The 21518-nt window shown below is 40.0% G+C and overlaps 4 protein-coding genes across 6 annotated transcripts in view; all 4 read left to right on the forward strand.

The window, feature by feature from the left end:
• lenep (lens epithelial protein) overlaps positions 1-669 on the forward strand; it is a 1075-nt gene extending 406 nt beyond the window's left edge. Inside the window, exons 1-2 of the mRNA XM_077720676.1 lie at positions 1-88; positions 551-669. The exon at positions 1-88 is cut by the window's left edge and continues 406 nt beyond it. The gene's annotated coding sequence lies outside the window, so the exon portion shown is untranslated. The remainder of the gene's footprint in view (positions 89-550) is intronic.
• A 141-nt stretch (positions 670-810) lies between these two features.
• pbxip1b (pre-B-cell leukemia homeobox interacting protein 1b) lies at positions 811-9181 on the forward strand. Of its 2 annotated transcripts, XM_077720674.1 has the most exons (11): positions 811-1098; positions 3202-3284; positions 3491-3545; positions 3651-3739; positions 4687-4999; positions 5280-5510; positions 5586-5609; positions 5848-5900; positions 6046-6138; positions 6658-6874; positions 6956-9181. In XM_077720674.1, exons 2-11 carry the CDS (start codon positions 3234-3236, stop codon positions 8158-8160), a joined length of 2331 nt encoding a protein of 776 aa, XP_077576800.1. In that variant the 5' UTR covers positions 811-1098; positions 3202-3233; the 3' UTR covers positions 8161-9181. The 2 variants fall into 2 exon arrangements, with proteins under 2 accessions (XP_077576800.1, XP_077576801.1); XM_077720675.1 differs by lacking the exon at positions 5586-5609.
• A 2339-nt stretch (positions 9182-11520) lies between these two features.
• LOC144199307 (protein S100-A16) lies at positions 11521-16449 on the forward strand. Its single transcript, XM_077720839.1, has 3 exons — positions 11521-11689; positions 15834-15955; positions 16095-16449. The coding sequence occupies exons 2-3, from the start codon at positions 15836-15838 to the stop codon at positions 16248-16250; spliced, it is 276 nt and encodes a 91-aa protein (XP_077576965.1). The 5' UTR covers positions 11521-11689; positions 15834-15835; the 3' UTR covers positions 16251-16449.
• Positions 16450-18333: 1884 nt separating this feature from the next.
• s100t (S100 calcium binding protein T) lies at positions 18334-20226 on the forward strand. 2 transcript variants are annotated; one of them, XM_077720361.1, is made up of 3 exons: positions 18334-18435; positions 18937-19102; positions 19869-20226. In XM_077720361.1, the coding sequence occupies exons 2-3, from the start codon at positions 18941-18943 to the stop codon at positions 20031-20033; spliced, it is 327 nt and encodes a 108-aa protein (XP_077576487.1). In that variant the 5' UTR covers positions 18334-18435; positions 18937-18940; the 3' UTR covers positions 20034-20226. The 2 variants fall into 2 exon arrangements, with proteins under 2 accessions (XP_077576487.1, XP_077576485.1); XM_077720359.1 differs by lacking the exon at positions 18334-18435 and having other exon boundaries at positions 18457-19102.
• Positions 20227-21518: the final 1292 nt, after the last annotated feature.

Below are 21518 nucleotides of genomic sequence, written 5' to 3' on the forward strand. Positions count from 1 at the left end.
CGGGAGGACACGATGCTTATGAAGTGTTTTTGCAGTTTTTTCTTTTTAATCACAGATAGTTTGAAGAGGGGATGCTGGCATAACAAAGGCAAGTATGACACTTTAACTATGAATTAATCACAGTAAAAATAATGCAAAATAAAATGTACCCAGTTAATAGCAAAACACTGTTTTGTATTAAAGTAAAGAAATGCTGTGTTTACGATTTTACACGATCTTGTGAGCAAATCTGATGATTGGGGAATAACATTACCATAATAAAGGAATAAGATATTTAAAAATGTATTTAATTTTCTGATATTGATGACCCCTGCATTGTTACAAAAATATGTGTAACTTTAAATGTTAATAATTACTTAGGTTATAATTATACCAATGTATAATTTCACCAATAGTTTTCATAATTTAATAATAACTCATTGGCTTCCATTGAGATATGTATTTTCAAAATATTTAAGATATTTTATCTATGCAGGCTATGATTAAATAGCGTATCATTTGATTTTTTTAAATAAACAAATTAATTCAAACTATTTCTGTTTTCCCACAGAGTGATGTTTTTGCTTTTTTTCCTTACCAACTTGCCAAAGTGGAGCCCACGATTTTGACCTTACATGTAGGGACACACTTTGTGATGTTATAATAAACGACTCAAGAAAGCAGAAGACATTCATTTTTTCCTGATTTTTTTCAACGGTTAGAAAGTCTCCTTGAGTTGTTAAGTGAAATACTATGAAGTCTTATTAGGAAATTGATTTCTCAGTTTATAAAGTAGTACAACATCAATATATTGACATTTCCCTTTTAAACACGACAGGGTGTTTAATATCACCTGCCAGACGTCAATCAAACAGGAAACTTCCTCATAACAAAGTAGGTGTGTGAATGAACTGCGATTGGTTGAGCTGGAGGCGGAAAGGCTGGATATGACTATATCTCTCCTGTGATTGGGCGAGGAAAGTGTGGTTCCCGGGAGTTCTCGAAAACACGTTCTGGTCTAACAGTCCCCAAGTTGGATGGAAGGAAGACTGACGACTACCTTCGGAACTACAACGGTGCATAAAGATCCCACGCGTGGATAAAGTGAGGTCAAATAAGGTAACTCGTGCTGGTTCATGATATCATAAATTAAATTGTGTTGTTCGTTTAGCCGTCTTGTTTGCTAGAACTTTCCCTGACATAAGGTTTCCCTTTTCTTGTTTAAAACATGTACTTATATGCATGTGCATTCAGTTAATTAATCAAACGTCATTTTGCTTCTTGTGTTTATTTTGATCGTCTTTTCGTCGACGTTTATGACCTTCAATAATTACTTCTGGTTTGTGCGGATGCGCATCTCCTACTAAACTAATTTTCTACAAAACGTCATCTCGCGAGACTTGGAGGCATCTCGTGCGATTTTAAAAGAGGTAAATATGATAAATGACCATTATATCAACCCAATTTTAATTTTTGGGGGGTCAAAGGCTCTCTGTCGTGTTTCCTCTCTAATGGCATAACTCTAATGGCATAACAATAAGGCATAGTTTTTTGATGTAACATGTTGATCCAATAAATAAATAAATAAAATGCAGACAGATTTATTGAGTTGAGATGGTTTTATTATGAATCAACTTGTTTTGAAAAGATAAAAGGACCCCATATTTGTTAAGATAAGAAGAAAAAAATGGTGCCCCAGTCTGTGTCTCTGCCATGACCTTTTTTGGTTGCAGTTATTCCTTCCTCACAGCTTCCAATTTTCCTGGAGCCACACTATGCTTTTAAAGGACAGTCCAACACAAGTCAAAACTTTCTATGTCACAGAAACTAAAAGCCAACAGCTGATAAATTTTTGTGGTAATCCAGCTGTCTTCTGCTGTGCTACTGCATTGCTCTGCCGCTCTCCTGTCTCTAGTCAATCTCCAGGCAGCTATATTTAGTAGTCATCTATGTAAGTCGTCCCACTATAAGTTCCACAATACTCTTCGGACCTCAGGCTAGATTCTCGTGGGAGAAGAGACCTAAATTGCAAAGTACAGGAAGGAAATGTGTTCAAGCTGGGGAGATGTATCTTGTGATATGTTTAGAAAGAGATCTATGTAATATGTTTAAAAAGTAATCTATGGTTTATTAGTTGGACCCCCGAGTCATCAGGGTTTGCCACCTACAGATTTGTGTTATTCATGGTTTTGGACTGGTTGTTGCACTTGTGTTAATAGTACATATATCAGTATACAATACAAATATTAAGGGGTTAAATTGATTTGATCCCTTTTTAATGAGATTATCACATATCAGCAATCATTTAAGAGTTGGTATATTGCCTGTTAAAATTCTAGTTCCAACTAGTCTAACATCTTTTTTGTTTTGTTTTAATTCTTAATATAACACCTTTCATACGGCTCTGAGTCGAGAATTTGATCCTTTTATTTTTTTATGGTTACTTAAAAGTTTCCGATAAAGTTGGACATTGTCTGGAATGTTTTGACATTCAAATTAATAGCTTGCCATTTCTATGAGACAGTTAGTATTTCACTGTATGTGGTTTGGTTGACATCAATGAGGAATCTAGTGCGGCTGAACTGCCGATTCAGCCCATTCTGTTGTCTTCACATCACGGGCCGGCCTTAGTTACCCGAGCCTCGACCCAAACATTTCCTCCTGTTTGTCAAAAGCCAGGGTGACTTAACTCCCACAACACACAAACTACTAATGGAAAAAGAAAATGGCCGTGGGAAACACACTTCCTGTAGACACACACACACGCATATACTGCAAATTAGTTACAGCACACTACAGTAGCTCTTTATTTTTGACAGAGTAGGGCGATACCTCAGGGAAAGTATTCAAATCTTGTGTATATTAATAGAGGATGCAAATGTGTTCATCCTTTCGCACTGTCAAACAAATGTTGGACAAGAGGGAGGGCATTGAAGTGTAAACAGTTCAGTCTTCTTTTATATTTTTATATGTTGACATTGTGAGGTTGTTGTTTTTTTTCAATGGTATTTCAAATTATATGTTCCAGTCTATCTTGTATATTATGATAACCAAATAGCGTCATTTGTTTTCCTTTTCGGATGTTTCCTCCACAGCACAGCATAAAAAAGTGTTTCTGTACAATGCTCCCAAAGTCTAGCCACACCCATTCTGCCCACATATTTGAGTTTGTAGCCTTTAGCAATGTCCTGTTGCTCATAGTTTATCTCTTGTTTGTTGCAGGAGACGAGCTTAGCCTCAAAGGGGGTGGCGCCATGTCTGCCGGCAACAATGCTACCAACAGCTGGACCATCGTCAGTCCTGAGGTACGTACTGTCACCTCAATTTAAGTGAAAGTTTTAAAGGATATATCAAAATGGCTTGACCCAGTTATTCAGTATTTTAGGTCGCCTGATTACACCATAGATGTTGACCTCCTTCTCTGTGCTGACTTATCTCAGATAACTTTTTCTAGTCAAAATCCATAGTGTCACATTAGGTATGTTGACTTGATGTTATGTGTATTCTACAGGAGACTGTTGCTGAGACTGTCAGGCCTCTGGAAGAAGGGATAAAGCATGAACAAGGTTTCTTTTCAGGATTTCTTAAACATCATTAGCGTATTGACACGAAATGAAAGCTGGCTACTTCCTTATGAGGCAACTCAACTTTGAAAATGGTTTAAATCGCAGATAATGACGATACGCCAACTGGTGAGCAGAGCAACCAGCCAGCAGAGGGGGTGGAATCTTCATCCAATCTCCAGGTGGAGGACCACCAGGTCAGGCAAATACTCATCAATGTGACTTGTAAGATTGTATAACTCTGAAGTAGGAGAATATAAGTTCTTTTTTCTCAGTTAAATTTCTACAATTTTACTGATCTCCAAATAATAGTCTGAGAAATATTCAAAGTTGTTATTCATTGACTCCATGCAATCAGTTTAGTTCATTGATCTACGCTAACTATGTATAATAACAGAATATTCTTCCACTAGGTTGCAAACAATACAAATGAACCTATGTATCAACGTTCTTCCTTCATAGAACCTGTCTTGTTAGATACATTAACTGAAGATGTATGGCTTGTTTTTCTATCATTAGTGTACCAATGTGTTGAATTTGTCATTAGTTCTATCTTTTATCATTGGTATATTTTTTTTTGGTTTCACTTTTAAAACTTCTATTTCTGGGTATTCAGCACTTTTCTGGAGAAGTATAAGATTATGGTCTAATTTTCAAAAATAGGTTTGAGGTCATTGACCTCAATTCATATATTAAGCACATTGGATATTTTGTAGAAAAATTAAGGATTCTTAGTGTGCCTTATATTTCCCAAAAGGGAAGTCATTGTAATCAACTCATGAATCACATTGATGGCAAACTTCATTCAGGTCACATACTCACTCCCTCACTCGACCCATTTTATCCTTGAAACCGTAGAAAGAATTGGAACTCGACGCAAAGTCACTCATTGAAATGTTATCCTTATTCTCTTATTCTTCTCATGCTGGAAATCGTGTGTATGCTAAAACCATAGCAAAATGAAGTGCCTATCTCAGTTTCCTTCTAGATCAATAATGTTATTAAATGTGATCATCTAACATTTGTTTATGGTGGGGACAAATCTGAAAAGAAGGAAAGAAAGTTTGAAGACAAACATGACATTTTCCAGTTTGTAAAAGTTCAAATTCATGAATTTAAATGACCCCATTTTTTTTTAAATCAGGTAGCTGAAAAAAGAAAAGCAGACCCCATTGGAGACTCCAGCACAGATCATCCACCCTCATTTGTCAAAGATGCCCCCGTTCCTTCTGGCGACAACCAATCAGAGGCTCCACCTGACGGCTCCATCCAGGATACCTTTTCCGACTCTGTGAGCCATGCCACCCCCTGCTGTGATGAGCCCTTAGGTTCGTTGATGAGTACAGAAACTCTCGGAGGCGTGGAGCTCACACAGCAAGAAAGACAGCACAAGGAATTGTTGGAGAAATGCCCTGGACAGAAAGGGGAGGAGCCAGACCTGCTTTCTAAATACACAGGTCTGAACAACCAGCATTAGGAAAAGCGATGTATACCAAAATAAGTCATTTTGCTGCTACCGAACTTTAGTAAACAGGCATTTTGTAAGCTTCTTTGAAGCAAATGAGTAGACTTACATTGGGGCAGGTTTAAAGCCTGAACACATTTTTCATACCATTTCAAAGTTGTGTTGTGTGTTGTGACAAAGTAGTTTTCCCCTCTTTGCTATGTTCTTGTTTATGTGGTTTTTAGCCTTGGCCTCAACTTTGAAATGTAAACAATGTTCCGCTTTCCCCCCAGATTACGCGGCACAGCCAGGATCGGGTAAAGAGAAGGCCGAGGGCAACGAGTCCGAGAGGAAGCGCCTTCTGGACTCTCTGGAGAAAATTGGGAGGGTAGATGAGGAAGAGGAAGGAGAAGAAGAGGAGTTCCAGCTGCCACAGCAGAGGAGGGATGACAGCATGTTCTCTTTAAACAAGTGCATCCTCGGGGCTGTCTTCCTGGTCGGCCTTGGGACCGTCTTCTTCTCAGGTATGCATCTCCATGTGATTCTCAGCCCTTGTTGGGAGGTGTTGAGCTGCTAGATAACCTATGATGCGCCTGCAGGTGTCCTCATGGATCTAGATGAGGGTAGGTTGTGTTTGTTCACTATTGCCGGACTATGCTCACTCACTAGAGGCAGAGATCTAACACAAGCCAGACAAAAAATTCCATGATCATAATGCTTATAGCATGGAAAAGCTAGAATTGGGCAAACACTGCATGTTACACTCCAAAGTAATGCATCACTAATTTGTATTCTCATTGTTGTTTTTCTAATATGAATAATTCAAGATACACATTGTTGACCATGTGCAATGACTTTTAGAGAGCGACTTCAGTGCAAAGGAACCGAGAGATTTAAAAGAAGCAGGAAAACAGGTCAGTTTGGGGATAATTTAGTTACTTCTGTCATCTGTTGTTTTCCTTTTTGATTTTTATTCAGTATACATGCCCTCTCTTTACCATGTTTTGTATTCCTAGAAGTGATTATATTTGGAAGTATGTGTGTTCTGGTTTGTTCTAGGAGTGGCTTCATCCAGATGCTGAGAACTCGCACCTACTGGCAGAGCTAGCCAAAGAAAACCGACAAATATCTGTTTTACAAGCTCAACTTGAGGTGTGTAGTATCTAGTGTAGCTTTTTGCTTTAGGGTACCTGGACAAGAGTCAAGGTCCAGATTAGCACTGATCAACAACTAGTGTGGTTAAAACAATTTAATGTGTTGTGGAATACAAACTAGTTTTCACTTTGTGGGTAATCACATTAAGGGCCTAGAAGTTCTATTTTTTTCTTCAACTAAACTGCCTAAAATGATTATCATTTTGTCCTTTAAGACCAGTTTATGTCCCACGTTTTAGAGGAGTTTATTAATTTACTTTCAACCATAACAGGTACTAGTCTTTTTTTCCACAATGTTTTTTTAGCGGTATGTGATCAAGCTGTTATTGCAATGGTTTTATGGTAAAGTCTGTAGTTGCTATTCAAAGAAAAAAGAACAAAATAACAATTGAGTATACTTTTTAATATCAACAAAGTATCAGCATCAGATGATAGCATGCACAGCGCATCAAGTTTTCCATTTCTGACTGCCATTTTCATGAGAATATCCTAACATGTGTTGTTATATCTCATCCAGGCACAGAAAGAAAAGCTAAAAGCAGCTGAGGGTCAAGTGGCACAGAGCGAAACGGAGAGGCTGCATTGGCTTGAGGAAAATAGTAGGTTGAAGTCCAAGGTGGCGTCTCTTCCCGTCCTTCAGAAAGAGAATGAGAGGCTGAAGAAGGAGATGGAGACTCTGCCGACACTTGAGAATGAACTCAAAACTTTAAGATCTACGGTCACCAAGTTGACAGGTGTTGAAAAACACGCACAATCAGGAATAATGTATGGAGTTGATCCAAGCATTCTTTTCTGACATTCTTCTTTATCTGCAGTGCCCCCAAGTGGACAGCCATCAGACAGCAAACAGCATGGAAAAATTGAGGAGGAGAAGGATAATAAGGGTGAGAAGAAAGAGAGTAGCAAATCTGAATGGAAGGAAAGCGAGAAGAAGGAAAGCAAAGATGGCAGTAGAAAAGAGCGAGAGCGGAAGGAGTCTGGAAGTGACAAACGTGCGCATGGGCCGTCTGACAAGGTGAAGGACGGGGAAGGAAAGCGTGTGGGGGAAAAAGACTCAAAGAAGGAGAGGCGAGGGGACGAAGGAAAGATGTGGAAGGAGCAAGATGGAAAGAAGCCACATGCCGAGAGGAAAGAATGGAAGAAGGACAAGCATGAAAAGCATGAAAAGCAATGGGGAAGAAAGGAGGAGATGAAGTGGAGAAAAGATGAAGGCGAGACACACAAGGAAAAGGACAAGTGGAAGAAGAAGAACCAAGGGAAAGACGACTTTTTGGAGTCTGGAGAGGAGAAGAATTGGAAGAACAAAGATGGTAAAGGAAGAAGAGGTGAGAGGAAGCATGTGGAGAACACCAAAAAACAAGATGGAGAAACCGACGAGAGGAAACAGTGGGGTCAAAAAGGGAAAAGTGATAAGGACTGGCAGAAAAGTGGTGCTAAATCAAAGAGGAAAGTGGACAGTGGAGAACTGAAAGGTGAGCGGTCAAAATTGCTTAAGCACAAACTGTCCGAGCACCATCACGAGGAGAACATGTGGGCCGAGAGGAAGAGCGGAAAACAGCAGTCCTCCGCAGATCCCAGCGACTACTGGAGCCAGCAGAGGAAGCGTCTTCATAGAAAGCCCAAGCAGCCACAACACTGCCATTCCCAGGAGGCCTGCGCGCAGGCCGAGGGGCTTCGTCCCGTCTCCTTCCCCCAATTCCAGTCCTTCCTCCAAGAGTACCTGGCCAAGGCCGAGCAGGCCGGCGTGGATTCCTCCAAGAGGGACGAGCTCCAGAAATTAGTGGCCGAGTTTTTCCAAGACGGCGTCTTCATGCACGACCGAGTCAACTTCCGCAAGTTTGTCAAGGATCTGTCGGATATTTTGGAAGACATGGTGGAAGGGGATGAGGAAGACAGCGACCTGGAGGAAGAGATGGAAGAGTTCGGGAGGGAAGCGTTGCGGAAGTTTTTAGTCGCAGGAAGCGGCGGCGAGCGTCAAAAAGGGGAGTTGAAGAAGGAGAGTGCACGAGCCAGTGGCTGAAGGTGGAATGTTTAAAACACTTTAGTAAAAAAGGAACACTGGATGGAGAAAGACTTTGTTAGGGCAATGTCACTTTTTTGTTTTACATGCGCACCGTACACAGTATCCAATTCATAGCCACAGCGAAACTCAAAACGTTTTTTTTTTTTAATTATAATTCGCTTTAAGGTGAAGACTTTTCTTCATATTGCCATACCATGCATTTTTATTTCACCAACTTCCAACCTTTTACAACTTTCACTTGAGAAAATGATTTAAGCCTAAACTATTTAGAGTTAATGATCTTGATTCTGTCTATTGCTCACACCTGTCAAGCTGAAATGATTTGTTGTACCTTTCTGTCATGCAGTGGAAGAGCCTGTCGTTATCTATCATCAATGTTTGATTTCTCAATTATAACAATGGGATCATTTTCCTAGCCAACTCAGTGTGGAACAACTTTTTTTTTTGCCTATATGGAAAAAAAATCTAAAAGTTTGACCAGTTTTTTTTGTAATTGATTGACAGCAATTGGATACTTTTTTTGCTGACATCTTTTAAAAGTTGAACTTTACTACTTTATTTGTGTCAATTATCCCTCCACTGCTTAGTCTTATTGACACAAGGCAGAGTTTGTCTATTTCCATGGCAACATGTCTGGAGATATGGAAATGAATGCTGGGCTTCTTTTTTTCCTCATTAATCAGTATAAAGTCTTTTCTCTCTTTTGGAATATTTGTACATAGTTGCATTTAAATGCTTGCAAGTAACTTATTTTCAGGTTTTGTGAAATATTAAGGCATAGAACATTTTCTAAGTGTGTTTTGCTTTTATGGTACTTAACCCATGCTGTGCACTAAGGTCTTTAATTTGTGACTGCATATGAATGTAAAACTGTTACGTTATCGGCTGGTTTACTTTAGCAAACGGGAAATATTTCAGCAGCACGTGTGGCAGCGTTAGGAGCTTTTTGTTTAAAATTGGCATACTTGTCACCTGCTATGTTGTCATGACAGAAGTTTAATAAAATGTGGACACTCAACATGTCTCGTGCTCCTGTTCACATACAACAATAATGTATTTTTTTCTTTTTTCCCAAGATGGCGCCGTTGCGTGGAAGCCAGTGGCAGTAGCTCCGTTCACTCATTTGTTTTTCGTGTTTCACAGCCCCCTATCTTTTTTTTAGATTACATTTTAATATTTCTTAATACATTCCTTTCTACTTTACTTTGTACTTTATACCTTTTACTTGAATGATGAGTGGTGAGTATGTTAATACTTTAATCCTTTTTTTCTGTTTATGTTTCATATGTACTGTTAACGGATGCACTTTTTTATATGCATCATATCTTGTGCTGACCCAGCCCATCTGTCAAACTTTTAAAGTCAATGTGGCCCTCGGACCAAAAAGTTTGCCCACCCCTGTCTTAAACGCACAAAGGTTCAATTGCATTCTTGTTCTTCACAAATGAGTCAGAATAGGATGCAGGGGACCTGAAAACCTCTCCAAGTAGGCTTTGGAAGATGAAGCCACAGAGCTTGTTAGTGCTCTTACTGTCTCCCCAATGTACATGCTGTCGGGTTTTAGCTGAACTAATAAGGGCTGTCAGCTGCTAAGCCCAAGTGGCTCGTTGGCAAAAAGTTTTGACGACACCGGTGTCATAATTGCATACCTGTTTCATGACTTTCTTTTAGCTCACTGCAGCACTTCAGACATTTTTTTACACCCCCAGAAGCAGTAATTTGAAAGTGAGGCACTTCTCCAATAATTTTTGGTAAAGTTGATGAAGCCATTCAACCATTTGTGCAATGCTACACCTTCAGGCATCACTTAAACTGTTCCCTTAGTGAGTGATTTATACCTAGCGAGGGTCTTTACATCCATCCGTGCATGCTTTGGGACTAATTTGAGACTCCTATCACAGTGGTGGCGTATCAGTTTAAAATATGTGCCAGCGGAGGAAAAATAATTCAATCAACTCCCATGACCAGGCTTGTTTGTGGGTTTTTCTTAAGAAATCCAAAAGTGAGTTGACAAGGAAATTGAACAAACACCAAACAAATGAATAATTGCGTGACTTACTCTCAAATACTCTGTATTGCTTAAACTAAGGGTGGCGAACACGTGGCTCTCGAACCGTGTTCGGCTCCCGGCCTAAATGAATGTGGATCTTTGCTACTTATCATATTGGGTATATACGGTGGCTCTTTGCCTGGTTTCCCTTATTTTCATTCTCTCTCTTTGACTCTCACATTTTAAAATGTCTGCTTTTTTGTCTAACTTGTTCACCACCCCTGGCCTAAAAAGAAAAATCAACAACGTTTCGTATACATGCGTTTCAATTCAAAACTGTCCCATCTTGGCTGATGGTTTTAAACACTCTTATTCAGAGATCATTTTCGAAACAACTGATTGTAATGTTCCATAAATGTGATAGTAAAAGGTTGTTTTATGGGTAAAATGGAGGAAAGACTGAAATGACTTTAGTGTCTTCAAAAGAAGACACGTGGTCTGTTTCGTCAGCTGCTATCAAGTACTTGTTGCACAAGTTGACAAAAAATAGCACATAACGTTAAACTGATGACTCATAACAACAGCCCCTCTGTTTTCGGTCACCGGACACTCGTAATATTCTAAGGGGTGTGTCCTGACTGAATTTAATAATAGGGCCAAACTTTACCTTTTTTTTTAGCCCTTCTATTTTAATCAAATGCCTTTTTCCAAGTCCGCTGGGATTGGCTCCAGTAACCCCTGCGACCCTTACGAGGATGTGTGGTACAGAAGATGAATGAATGACAACTCATCTCATTTTCTAAACTGCTTTAGCCTCATTAGGGTCGCGGATTAGGGTGCTGGAGTCAATCCCAACTGTCTCCGGACCAGAGCCTCCAAATGCGAAAAATTTACGGCAATGTTTTTGTGTTTTTCTTGCAATATTAGAAACAGTTCCAGTCACTTTAGTTCCTCCAAAAACTAGCGCAAACACACCAATGTTTGTTTCTACTGAGAGTCCAAGCATAAAAATGGTGTACTTATGTGTGAAAGAGCGAAAGAATGCATGAAGAGTTGATGCCCAGTGTATTAATGCATTCCAATTGGTGTTTTTGTTCAAACTTTTACTCCCCCACCAGCAGGCATTTTTCCATTCTTGGCGTAAGTGAGCACAGTTTCTGGGTGTGGCGCTTGTTGCATCTGTGAGAATACACACCCACTGAGACACACACTCTCGTTTTGGGGGTTAAAAATGTAGAAAATCGGACAAAATGTTTCCCAACGAATAGCAAAAATGTGTTGTAATTAGATGACAAAGGCCAGGATGAGTCAGAATGTCAAGGGTTGTTGAAGCAAGGCAAGCGCCAGCCGCCCCTGTCCACATTCCTTCTCCCCCGCGCATGCACACGCCCAGTCACAGTGAAAAAAAGTTGGCTGCAGCAGCAAGAAGTTAAATCACGGAAAAGATATGTGTTGCTGCCCCATCTAGCTCAGAGGGAAAAAAGGAGCTCCTACACTTATTGTCTTTTCTTCCCTTCTTAAGTCCAAATTTTAACGGTGAGTGTGGCTTTTTTCTTCTACTTTTCCCAGTACATTGATGAGTTTAATTCTCTGTTTACCTTGTGTTAAATTTCCACACTATCTGGTGAATGTTGTAATGCTTTTTTCTGGTGCACTCACTGGGACGTCTAGGCGGATCAGGTTATCCTTAGTGGTAAAAGAACCCCCGTCCTTTACACGCCCAGGGAAAAAGGAACCGTGTCACATTGACTTATTTATGAACCGATTGTCACTCCTGCCTCTTCTCATTGTGCATATTGTCAGCACTAGTTTGGGCTACATCTAAACACAAGACCTCCCACCAACAACCTATGCAAAACCCTGTCGGGCGCATATGACCTGTGTAACCGAGGTCAGATTTGGCATTTTCGCCTAATCAGTACTATTATTTTATTATGTTCTTAGTGTGAACATAATGACAAGTAGCAGGAAGTGTAAAAAGTCAAACCAATTTAAAGTTAACAAAGAAGAATCCAGTTTTTACGCTACATTGAAGATTTAATCACGTGTATTGGCCCTCTCCTCAAATTCTATCTGCTGATTTGCCTGCCTCCCTAGCGACTAACATACAACATAACTACCTCACTCCCTACCTACCTACCTACCTACCTACCTACCTACCTACCTACCTACCTACCTACCTACCTACCTACCTACCTACCTACCTACCTACCTACCTACCTACCTACCTACCTACCTACCTACCTACCTACCCACTTACCCGCCCACCTAACCTCCCACCTACCTACCTTCCTACTTACCCTCTTACCAACCCACCTAACCTCCCACCTACCTACCTACCTTCCCTAACCTACCTACCTACCTACCTACCTACCTACCTACCTACCTACCTGCCTACCTTTGGTAACTTCCCTCCCGACCCATCCACCTACACACCGACCTACTGACCCAACTACCTACCGACCCATCCACCTACACACCGACCTACTGACCCAACTACCTACCGACCCATCCACCTACACACCGACCTACTGACCCAACTACCTATCAACCCATCCACCTACACAACAACCTACTGACCCAACTACCTACCTTACACACCGACATACCCACCCAACCTGATTCCACCATTTACCATTGTTGGATCTTTCTAGTTGTATGTCAGATTTGATTTGAACTCACACAGAACAGTTTTGGTTGTAGGTATCTAAAATAAACCATATAATTAAAAGATGCCTCCTGCATCCCCAAAATATGCATGGTATTCTGGCTGTACACTTTAAGTTGCACCTGTGTATGAATGTGAGTGTGATTTGCTCGCCACTGATTTGGGGCAGTCCCCCACCTGCTATCCATAGTAGGCTGGGATCAGCTCCAGCCCCCCTTGTGAGGCTAAGTGGTTGTTGAATGTTTACACCTGCAAAATGAGTTTTTCCATTTATACCACTTATTTTATGTCTTTGGCCAAGAAGCAGGTGGAAACGTGGGGAGTGGTACTCAAACAAAAACTTTAATAACTTAGACAGGGTCTTAAAGATTTAGAAATTGCATAGGGAAAGCGAGGAACATGGATCGAGGTAATATGGAACCATGGACAAATAACAGCATACGATCCCACGAATTACATTAGAATCAGTGGGGTTTAAATTGACTGACATGGTTTGACGAGACAATTAGGAACACCTGGGAAACAGACGAGGGAGCAAGCAGGGAATACACCAATGGCTAAGAAACGACAGCTGAATACGATGGGCAATCACTTGGACAGGAAACCAGGGGGGGGAGTGCATATGAATTTACTACTTAAATGGCAATGGAACCTCTTCTACTTTGCGTACAAATTAGAGTCGAATTGTCACGATAGAATAAAAACTCCACCATGAAAAGAGATTTTAACAAATAAAAGTTGTATTAAACAGCCTGAGTTGATAAAAATAAAATACTATGGGAACTCAATCTTTTGAACATTGGTGCAAACATAAAAAACGGTTAACCATAGTTAACGTTTTGACCTTTTACCTTCATTTCTAGTATTCAAAAGTGTGTACGATTGCATGAAATTCCAGAGACTCGGAGAACAATATAAAATGGGCCTTGCTCAAGACTGATGGATGAGTCACGCTTGAGGGCAAACCACATGCGATTGCGCACACAAGATGCCTGCCTCGTGCTCTTATTCAACTTTGCGAGTGCAGTATTCTTGTCTTATTTTCCTGACAATTTGTAATGTTCTTGCCCTGCTACAAGCCACTTCTTGTTTTTCTCATTACGCATGGAGTGCTTGCTAATGGGTGGCGGCCTGTCAGCGGGACTTAATGTATGGCTTACACACACCTCGTGACACATAGACTAGTGTTCCTACTGTCAGGCTGTTGTTCTTAAGGTGTCTGGATCATTATAGGACGTTGTTAAATAATTAAAATGTCATGATAAGCAGCAAGCTAATGACAGATGCTCAGTAGTGTATTGGAAAAATGTGGTAGGAACTCCATGAAATACAATACTGATGTGTGTTAGGCCTCACTCACTCGGTAATTTGGTTAATGCAACCAACGTCCTAATTGTTAGTCCTTGGAGAATGTGTGTGTGTCTTTCTCTGTGTCTAACCTTCCTTCTTTTTGGGTGTGGACCAGTGTGTGTGTGTGTGTGTGTGTGTGTGTGTGTGTGTGTGTTCAGTATGAGCATTGTGCTTTGACATCTGTGTCACAACAAAGATGTATGGGCAGTTGCTAGGTAACAGAAACAACAAGAAAACGGTTCCATGCAAACAGCCGTTGTCATTGGTCAGTCAGGCTGTTCTTTGATTGTCGTTTCCAAGTTAGTTTAGTCAGCCTTTTTTTTCCTCTAGAAATCTTGCAACGTGGTTTCAACTGCACAGCTGGGGTAATGATGAGCTCCACATGGGTGGCTTTATGTTGAACTTGGCAGCTGTTGTCATAAAAAAGACAACTTTGAATAGTTAGCGATGGGAGAATCAATCAGGTTGGCGCAATTGAATTTAATGATTTTATTGTCACTATACTAGTGTAATACGATTTAAAGCTTTCACCGCACAGTGCACAGATGTTGTTGTTATTCTCCACAGGATTCTAGTGCTGTTGACCCATTTTGTCAAGCAAACCCAGTTTTATTGACCCACAGCAAATTGTTAAAAGATCATCGACTATAGCCTGCATAAGAAGCTGGAAAGCCAGCCTCTCTGTTCTTGCACTTCTCATCTGTGCCACTAGATGTAGCTAGTCACATTAAACAGGGCCTGTTTATTAGCTCCTGTGTCAAAACCAGACAACCCCAATCACGGTAGGAAACTATATAGATCCCAATCCCCAACGACCCTAATGAGGATATAAAGCGATTCAGAAAACGAGATATGAGAGTTAAACATGTTTTGCCGAGCAACAAGTGCAAAACATATCACATAATCCCAAAATAATTAATTACAGCAGTGCAGTAGGACTCCGTCAGCCAACTAAAATTTGATTTAAATTGTGCATTTTTCAAAAAGCACATTTAATTGGTAAAGGATGGCTTCCATAATTCGATATGGAGAAATATTTTGTTCACAGCTGTCCATTGAGATGTACCACTTCAACATACTTCCTTGCTACCAATTTACATACACAGGGACATTTAAAAATAACACAACACACACACCAAAATCAACTAAAAAGACACTTTACTATATAAATATAATGACTTGATACCTGTCTTTTAGCCTTTGGAACTTTAGGTTTTTAGCTATGCTTCTTATCACGGCCATTTTTCAGCCCTTACTCAAGACAAAAACTAAGGTTTATGCTCGGCACGGCATATCGTAGCAGGAGAACAGTAGGAGGTAATCTGAGTGTGAGGCGTCCCGTAGGCATTCTAGGGGATCAGGTGTCCTATGTCAAAGATCACATCCTCCATTGTGTTTACCGCTTCTATTCCAACATCCCACGCTACCTCTGATGTCACACAGATAATCCCACATATTAAAACAAACACAAACATGACCGGGGGGTGAAATTTCTGTTAACAGATTAAAGTTATTAGAGATGGGAGCATACTGTGTTACGGATAAGGTCATGGAACATTACAGATGGTGCTTTTTTATTTTGGAATTGCATAAAGTTGTCACAAAAATAAGAGCAGTTCATATGAAATAAAAATGATACGACTATATTTCCATTTTTCGTAGACATGGAGTCCGCCATTAAGACGCTGGTGACTACATTTATTAGTAGCAGCAGAGGCAAGGAAAGCATGGATGGGAAGTCCTTTCAAAAGATGGTAAAGAAGCATCTCGGTGGTGTTATGGAGGTAACGGATTTACTTATTTATTTTCCATACCGCTTATTCTCACAAGGATCGCAAGGAGTGCTCGGGTCAATGTGACATTTTTTTCACCATTTCATCTCGATGTCTGACCGGTCTTTTGTTTCCTGGTGATTTTTCGCAGGACACAAACAGCTCGGCAGCCATCAAGGACATGCAAAATGGCCTAGACGAGAATAGGGACGGAAAGGTCAGCTTTCAGGAATACCTCACTCTGATTGGCTACATTGCCAAATCAGTCAGTGACAGCAAGACCCCATCCAATGCAGAGGCATCATAGGGTTTGACACAAAAAAAATTGGCAGCCATGTTGGTTTCTTTTGTCCTTCTTTATATTCAAGGCCGCACAGTCACCTTCCTTTTATCTCAACGATCCTCATAACATGCTAACATGACATCTTGTAGTCATTTCACCCTTAAAAAAAACGTTGAAGAACTTAATGTCATGGATGCAATTAAACCTTTATACTGATGTTGCATTTTTGTTGTATGGTGTCATTTGTGTCAGAATACCTTTAGTTTATACCATGATTGTCCTGGTGTGTTGCTAAAATTAACTGCTTTGCCTTTGCTGATGAGCATCGACTACTGCAACTTGATCTAAGCACACAGGAGATGCGTCCCATTCTGCTTTATTCTCCGCTTTGCAACACTATACCTGCACACACACGTTGTGTTTACAACTTGTCTTGCAAGGACGTGACTTGTAATGATTGCACATTTAAAACATTCAGTGATGAGCACATTTTTAGACTACCCGTCCCTTTATTTTTCCAAGACTATCTCGGTTTACTGATCCAATTGTGTTTCATGTTACTAAACCTCTGTTGGCTTTTTGTTCTAAATTGTGTGCTAAAGGCGTTAGTAGGACCACAAATGATAAACAATAGCAGTATAAAAACCAGTAGCACGAAAACCTGTTTAAGCTGTTTAAAACCACACCCATTTAAGCTTCACTGTGAGATAACTACACAGTCTCTTAAAATAGTTAATACAGTAGGTTAGTGATTAAATGTAATTCTCTCTTAGTGTTGGTGTACAGTTAGCCTGCTGACAATTCCAGCATATGCTGGTTCCTGTACCACCAAACCCAGTACTAAAACACGACAAATCCAGCAGACCCTTGCAGAATTTGTTGTGTTTTGGTATCATCTTTGTGCTACAGAAACCAGTTCTTAACTGGGTATAGTACTTTCTCCTGGTGGCCTATGTGCGCATGTGATACTAAACTAATGAATTCAAGCATGAAATTGTCATGCAAGTTTGTTTAATTCTCGATGTTCTATGGAAATATGTATGTTTTATAACATGCAATCCATTTTATTTGCTGACTAAGCACTAGACTGGTGGACAAAGATGGTCTCTGGACATGTGGAATTACGATACTTAATTTCATACAGTACCACATCGCTTAATTAAGGTTGATCGGGATGAGCAATAACACTAAAATATTTTATTTTGTTTTCTGTTATTTATTGTTTTTAAATAGTTGTTGCACGTCTAAAAGTCATAAAACTTTGCACAAATTTGATTTGTTAAACCAAGTTGCTAAAGCAACATTCATTTTGCAATATTAGCCCTATCTGCTATGAAAATGTGTTTGCAGATGTATCAAAGTCCTACTTAATAGTTGCTGCACCGGTTTATTGCAATGTGTTCGGAACGGTGTAGAAAGCATTGTTATGGTTGTAAATTCTTAGGATTGCTGTTTTACTGTTCACACATTTACAGGCATAAATACGTTAAGAGTTTAAAACAGTGCAATATTGAACAATATCATAAAACAGTGGTAATATAAATCTTAATCTTTTGTATCCATGGTAAGTAGGAATTATTTTCTTTATATAATTTTAATATGTACAAATTAGATATATATACTAGAGCGGCCCAGTGACTCCATGGAGTTCCTGGATGGGATTAGACATTTACTGCCATCATTGGCATAATCATGCAATAGCATATAACCTTCCCAGTTAAAATGCTTTTGCTCCTTCCAATTACCTAGAATAAATAAATACATAAATAAATACCAAAAAATGTAGGGCAAATGTTATTATATTTATTAATATTTAATGATATTTTGCCTATTCGCTTTGACAATGACAAACTGGACAGTGGGCAATTGGTTTGACCATTTAGTTTGATGCCAAATAAATGTAGCTACAGGCACTGTTTCCAGCTTGCTTAAAATTGGTGCAGGGTTGAATACAAAACTCTTAACGTGTTTAATATACATGTAGCAGATGTCTGAACAATGGAGGCAGAGGAGGAGGACGAAGAAGAGAGGAGGGACAGGTGAAAGAAGGATAAGTAGAGTGTGTGTGTGTGTGTGTGTGTGGGGGGGGGGGGGGTTGTATTTAAGATGTTGTCCTGCTTGACCTGCTCATCAGTTGCTTTTCCCCTCTGTTGTCTCTTTCTCTCTCTCTATCTGTGAGCACCTGACCCTGCGCACGTCCACCACTTAGGTAAGGATAATGTTCACTTTGTCAACTGGATGCTATTTTTATTATTATTCATTCAAATGGGATAAAAATCAATAATTCCTGGTGATAAAATTTCTGTGTCCGTCGTATAATGGTTGAATATTTCGGAAAGAATTTAAAAATCTGATTCGATGCTTTGTATCTTAACATATATTAGAAATTATCTTCACATATATGGCGCAAAGTTTTCCTTTAAAAAATGTACAAATTAATAGAAAAATATAGAATAATCCTTTACAAACGACAATTCAATTAATGCAATAATTCCCTTTAATATAACCAGTGTAGCGGAATCCCAATGAGGAAGGAAACACTGGCAATGAAGAAATAGAGCAAAGTTGACACCAGAACTCTTTTAGGGTTTCCCCCTTCTACTTTTAATGATGTTTAAACTGGCCTGTAATGTAACTCTGGTCTGCTTTCTATGATTAGTCGGTCCCGTATCAACGCTATGACAGTCGTGTCGTGTGTCTCTTTATGCAGCAACATGTCCGGGCCCAACACTGAGAATGCGTCAACCCTGGAGAGCGCCATGCAGCTGATGATCCAGACCTTCCACAAGTATTCCGGCAACGAGGGCGATAAATACACACTGAGCAAGGCCGAGCTCAAGGAAATGCTCACCACAGAACTGGGACACTACCTCGGGGTAAGCGGCTGACAATGTCAATGTGGCCAATCCCCCACAACAGGCGTTCCTATTAAGAGCCTGCATATGGCCTGCAGAAGAACCTTAAATACATCTTAGATTTGGTTGCACTTCTCAGCTTTAACACTAAATGGAGCTAGTGCTCAAACATTGGCTCTCTGTTAGCTCAAAGGTAAAAACCCAGCGATATGTTGGAATGTTTAAATCAATTTCCATATTATGGTTTGCATAATATGGCAGAGTTATTAGTACATTGGCCTCAGAATTCTGAAATCGAATCTTCAAGGCCTGGTGGGATCGGACTTTTCTGTATGGAGTTCATATTTACTCCCTGGTTCTGTTTCTCTGGGTACTCCGGTTTTCCTCTAGCGCCCCAAAAAGACAGGGTACACGCTGAATTATTTGCCGTCCAATCTTAAGGCACAATGCGAAAAACAACTTTTCAACACACCCTCATACCTACGGAAAATTTCAAGTGTTCAATCAGCCGACCATGCATAAAAACTAGAGTACATACCCAGAGAAAAATCCATACAGGATGGCCAGAGCCCAATACTTGAACTTTTGATATTCATATACCTTTAAAATAATTTGTTGTTCGTTTTTCACTCGCGTTGACACGTAAATATACCAAATCCATTTCAAATAGGAAGGCTGGAATTGAGTGATCATGTTTCACTGTCAATAACAGCAATAGAAGCCCAATCTAATTTGAATCGGAATTAAAAGCAAAATCAACATTGAACAATCAATCTTTTCAATGCAGAACGCACAAGATAAGGAGGCAGTGGATAAGGTCATGTGCGACTTAGACTCCAACGGGGACGGCGAGGTGGATTTCACCGAATTCATTATTCTGGTGGGCGCCCTCACTGTGGCTTGCAACGATTTCTTCTTGGAGTTTAATGAAAAGCCGTCGAAGAACAAGTGAAGGCCTTCCATCTGCAAGAAGGCAACACACACAACACACACGCATGCTTGCATGTCTTGAGTGGCAACCTTTGTCCTTTTTGGTCTTCAATGACTCTTTTAATATGTGTGTATATCCAGTTCTTGTCCCTATTCGTGTATTTTGTAACACATTAAAGGCATGGAAAGAATAAATAAATGTGACATTATCTCAACCAATCCTAACCTAGCTGTCATCTTTTAGTTTAATACTGCCACTAGGTGGCAGTATGTGGCCTAGAATTGTGGACTGTACAGAAAAAAAGTTTGGACACACTTGTCTCTCTTATTGCATTCATTGGCCAAATTTTGAAAAGTAATACTGAATCCACTTTTGGTGCATCAAGACCTGTGTGAAAGACATGTCAAATTCCCCGAACAACCAAGTGACCTCGGATGTCCCGTACACCCATTATTGTTCCAAATCCCGGCAGTGGAAAAATACGGCGTGCGTGTAAGGCCAAGTATGAAAAAGGAAGCAGAAGCAGCCTCAATATTAGAAAGCCAGGAAATGGTTCTTTCTTTCATTCTATCCTGCGGCAGAAGATTAATGGGGAATGTGTGGAAAACCCCAAAGAGTACAATCTACTTCAGTAGCAAGTGTGATTGAACAAATTCCCCTCTCAAAGTAGTAATCATTTTGAGGACAGAGGTTTAAAAAAAGAGAAAGCAATGTTGTGCATGCCCCCAAAAATGCAGTGGCAGGCCGTGCATTTCACACATAGGCCTTCAGTAGTACTCTGTCTGAATCAATCCAACCCACTACAATTATTTCATGGCTCTAAAACTGGAGGTTGTTTTTTTTTTTTTTGCATTTTGTTAGATTTTCTCTTTTTTAAAATAATTTTTGCCATGAATGTAGGCTCCAGCAACATTGGCATTGTCTTGCATTAATTAGCAGGGGCTTTCCTGAAAAAGCCGTTGCTATCCGAGCAACGGCTTTTTCAGCACATGTTGCTCCAAATCCTGTAAAAAACAGCTCATATTTATAACCTTTAATTGTCGACAATAGACATCCAATCCATTTTAACTGGATGAGTTGGTGTGAATAATCATGTTTTAGTGCAATTTCCAGTAATAATATTTTTGAATTAACAACGGCTAGCAGGGAATTAAAATGGATTGAATGTCTATCAATGGCAATGGCAGCCAACGATTTATTGGTGCCTCATTCGAAATCCTAATAAGGACAAATGTTATAGAAAAACAAATGAAAAATGAATGCAATTGCGCCACCAGGGGGAAACCGGGCCTCCTCTCTAAATCTGCAGGACACCCCACTCCTCCGCATGACGTCAGATTCTAGTGGCATTACTTATGCATTTCATCCCAAATGCTCAGTCAGGCAAGATGAAGCTTTTCACCTTCCGTATAAACCTCACTATGACGGGTAAAAAAAAGCTACTCTGCAACAATGGTATGTTGATGTGCACTTGGAATGAGTGAAACAGACTGCAGAGAGACAGGC

Source organism: Stigmatopora nigra, chromosome 7 (genome assembly GCF_051989575.1).
Source record: "Stigmatopora nigra isolate UIUO_SnigA chromosome 7, RoL_Snig_1.1, whole genome shotgun sequence".
Taxonomy (NCBI): Eukaryota; Metazoa; Chordata; class Actinopteri; order Syngnathiformes; family Syngnathidae; genus Stigmatopora; species Stigmatopora nigra.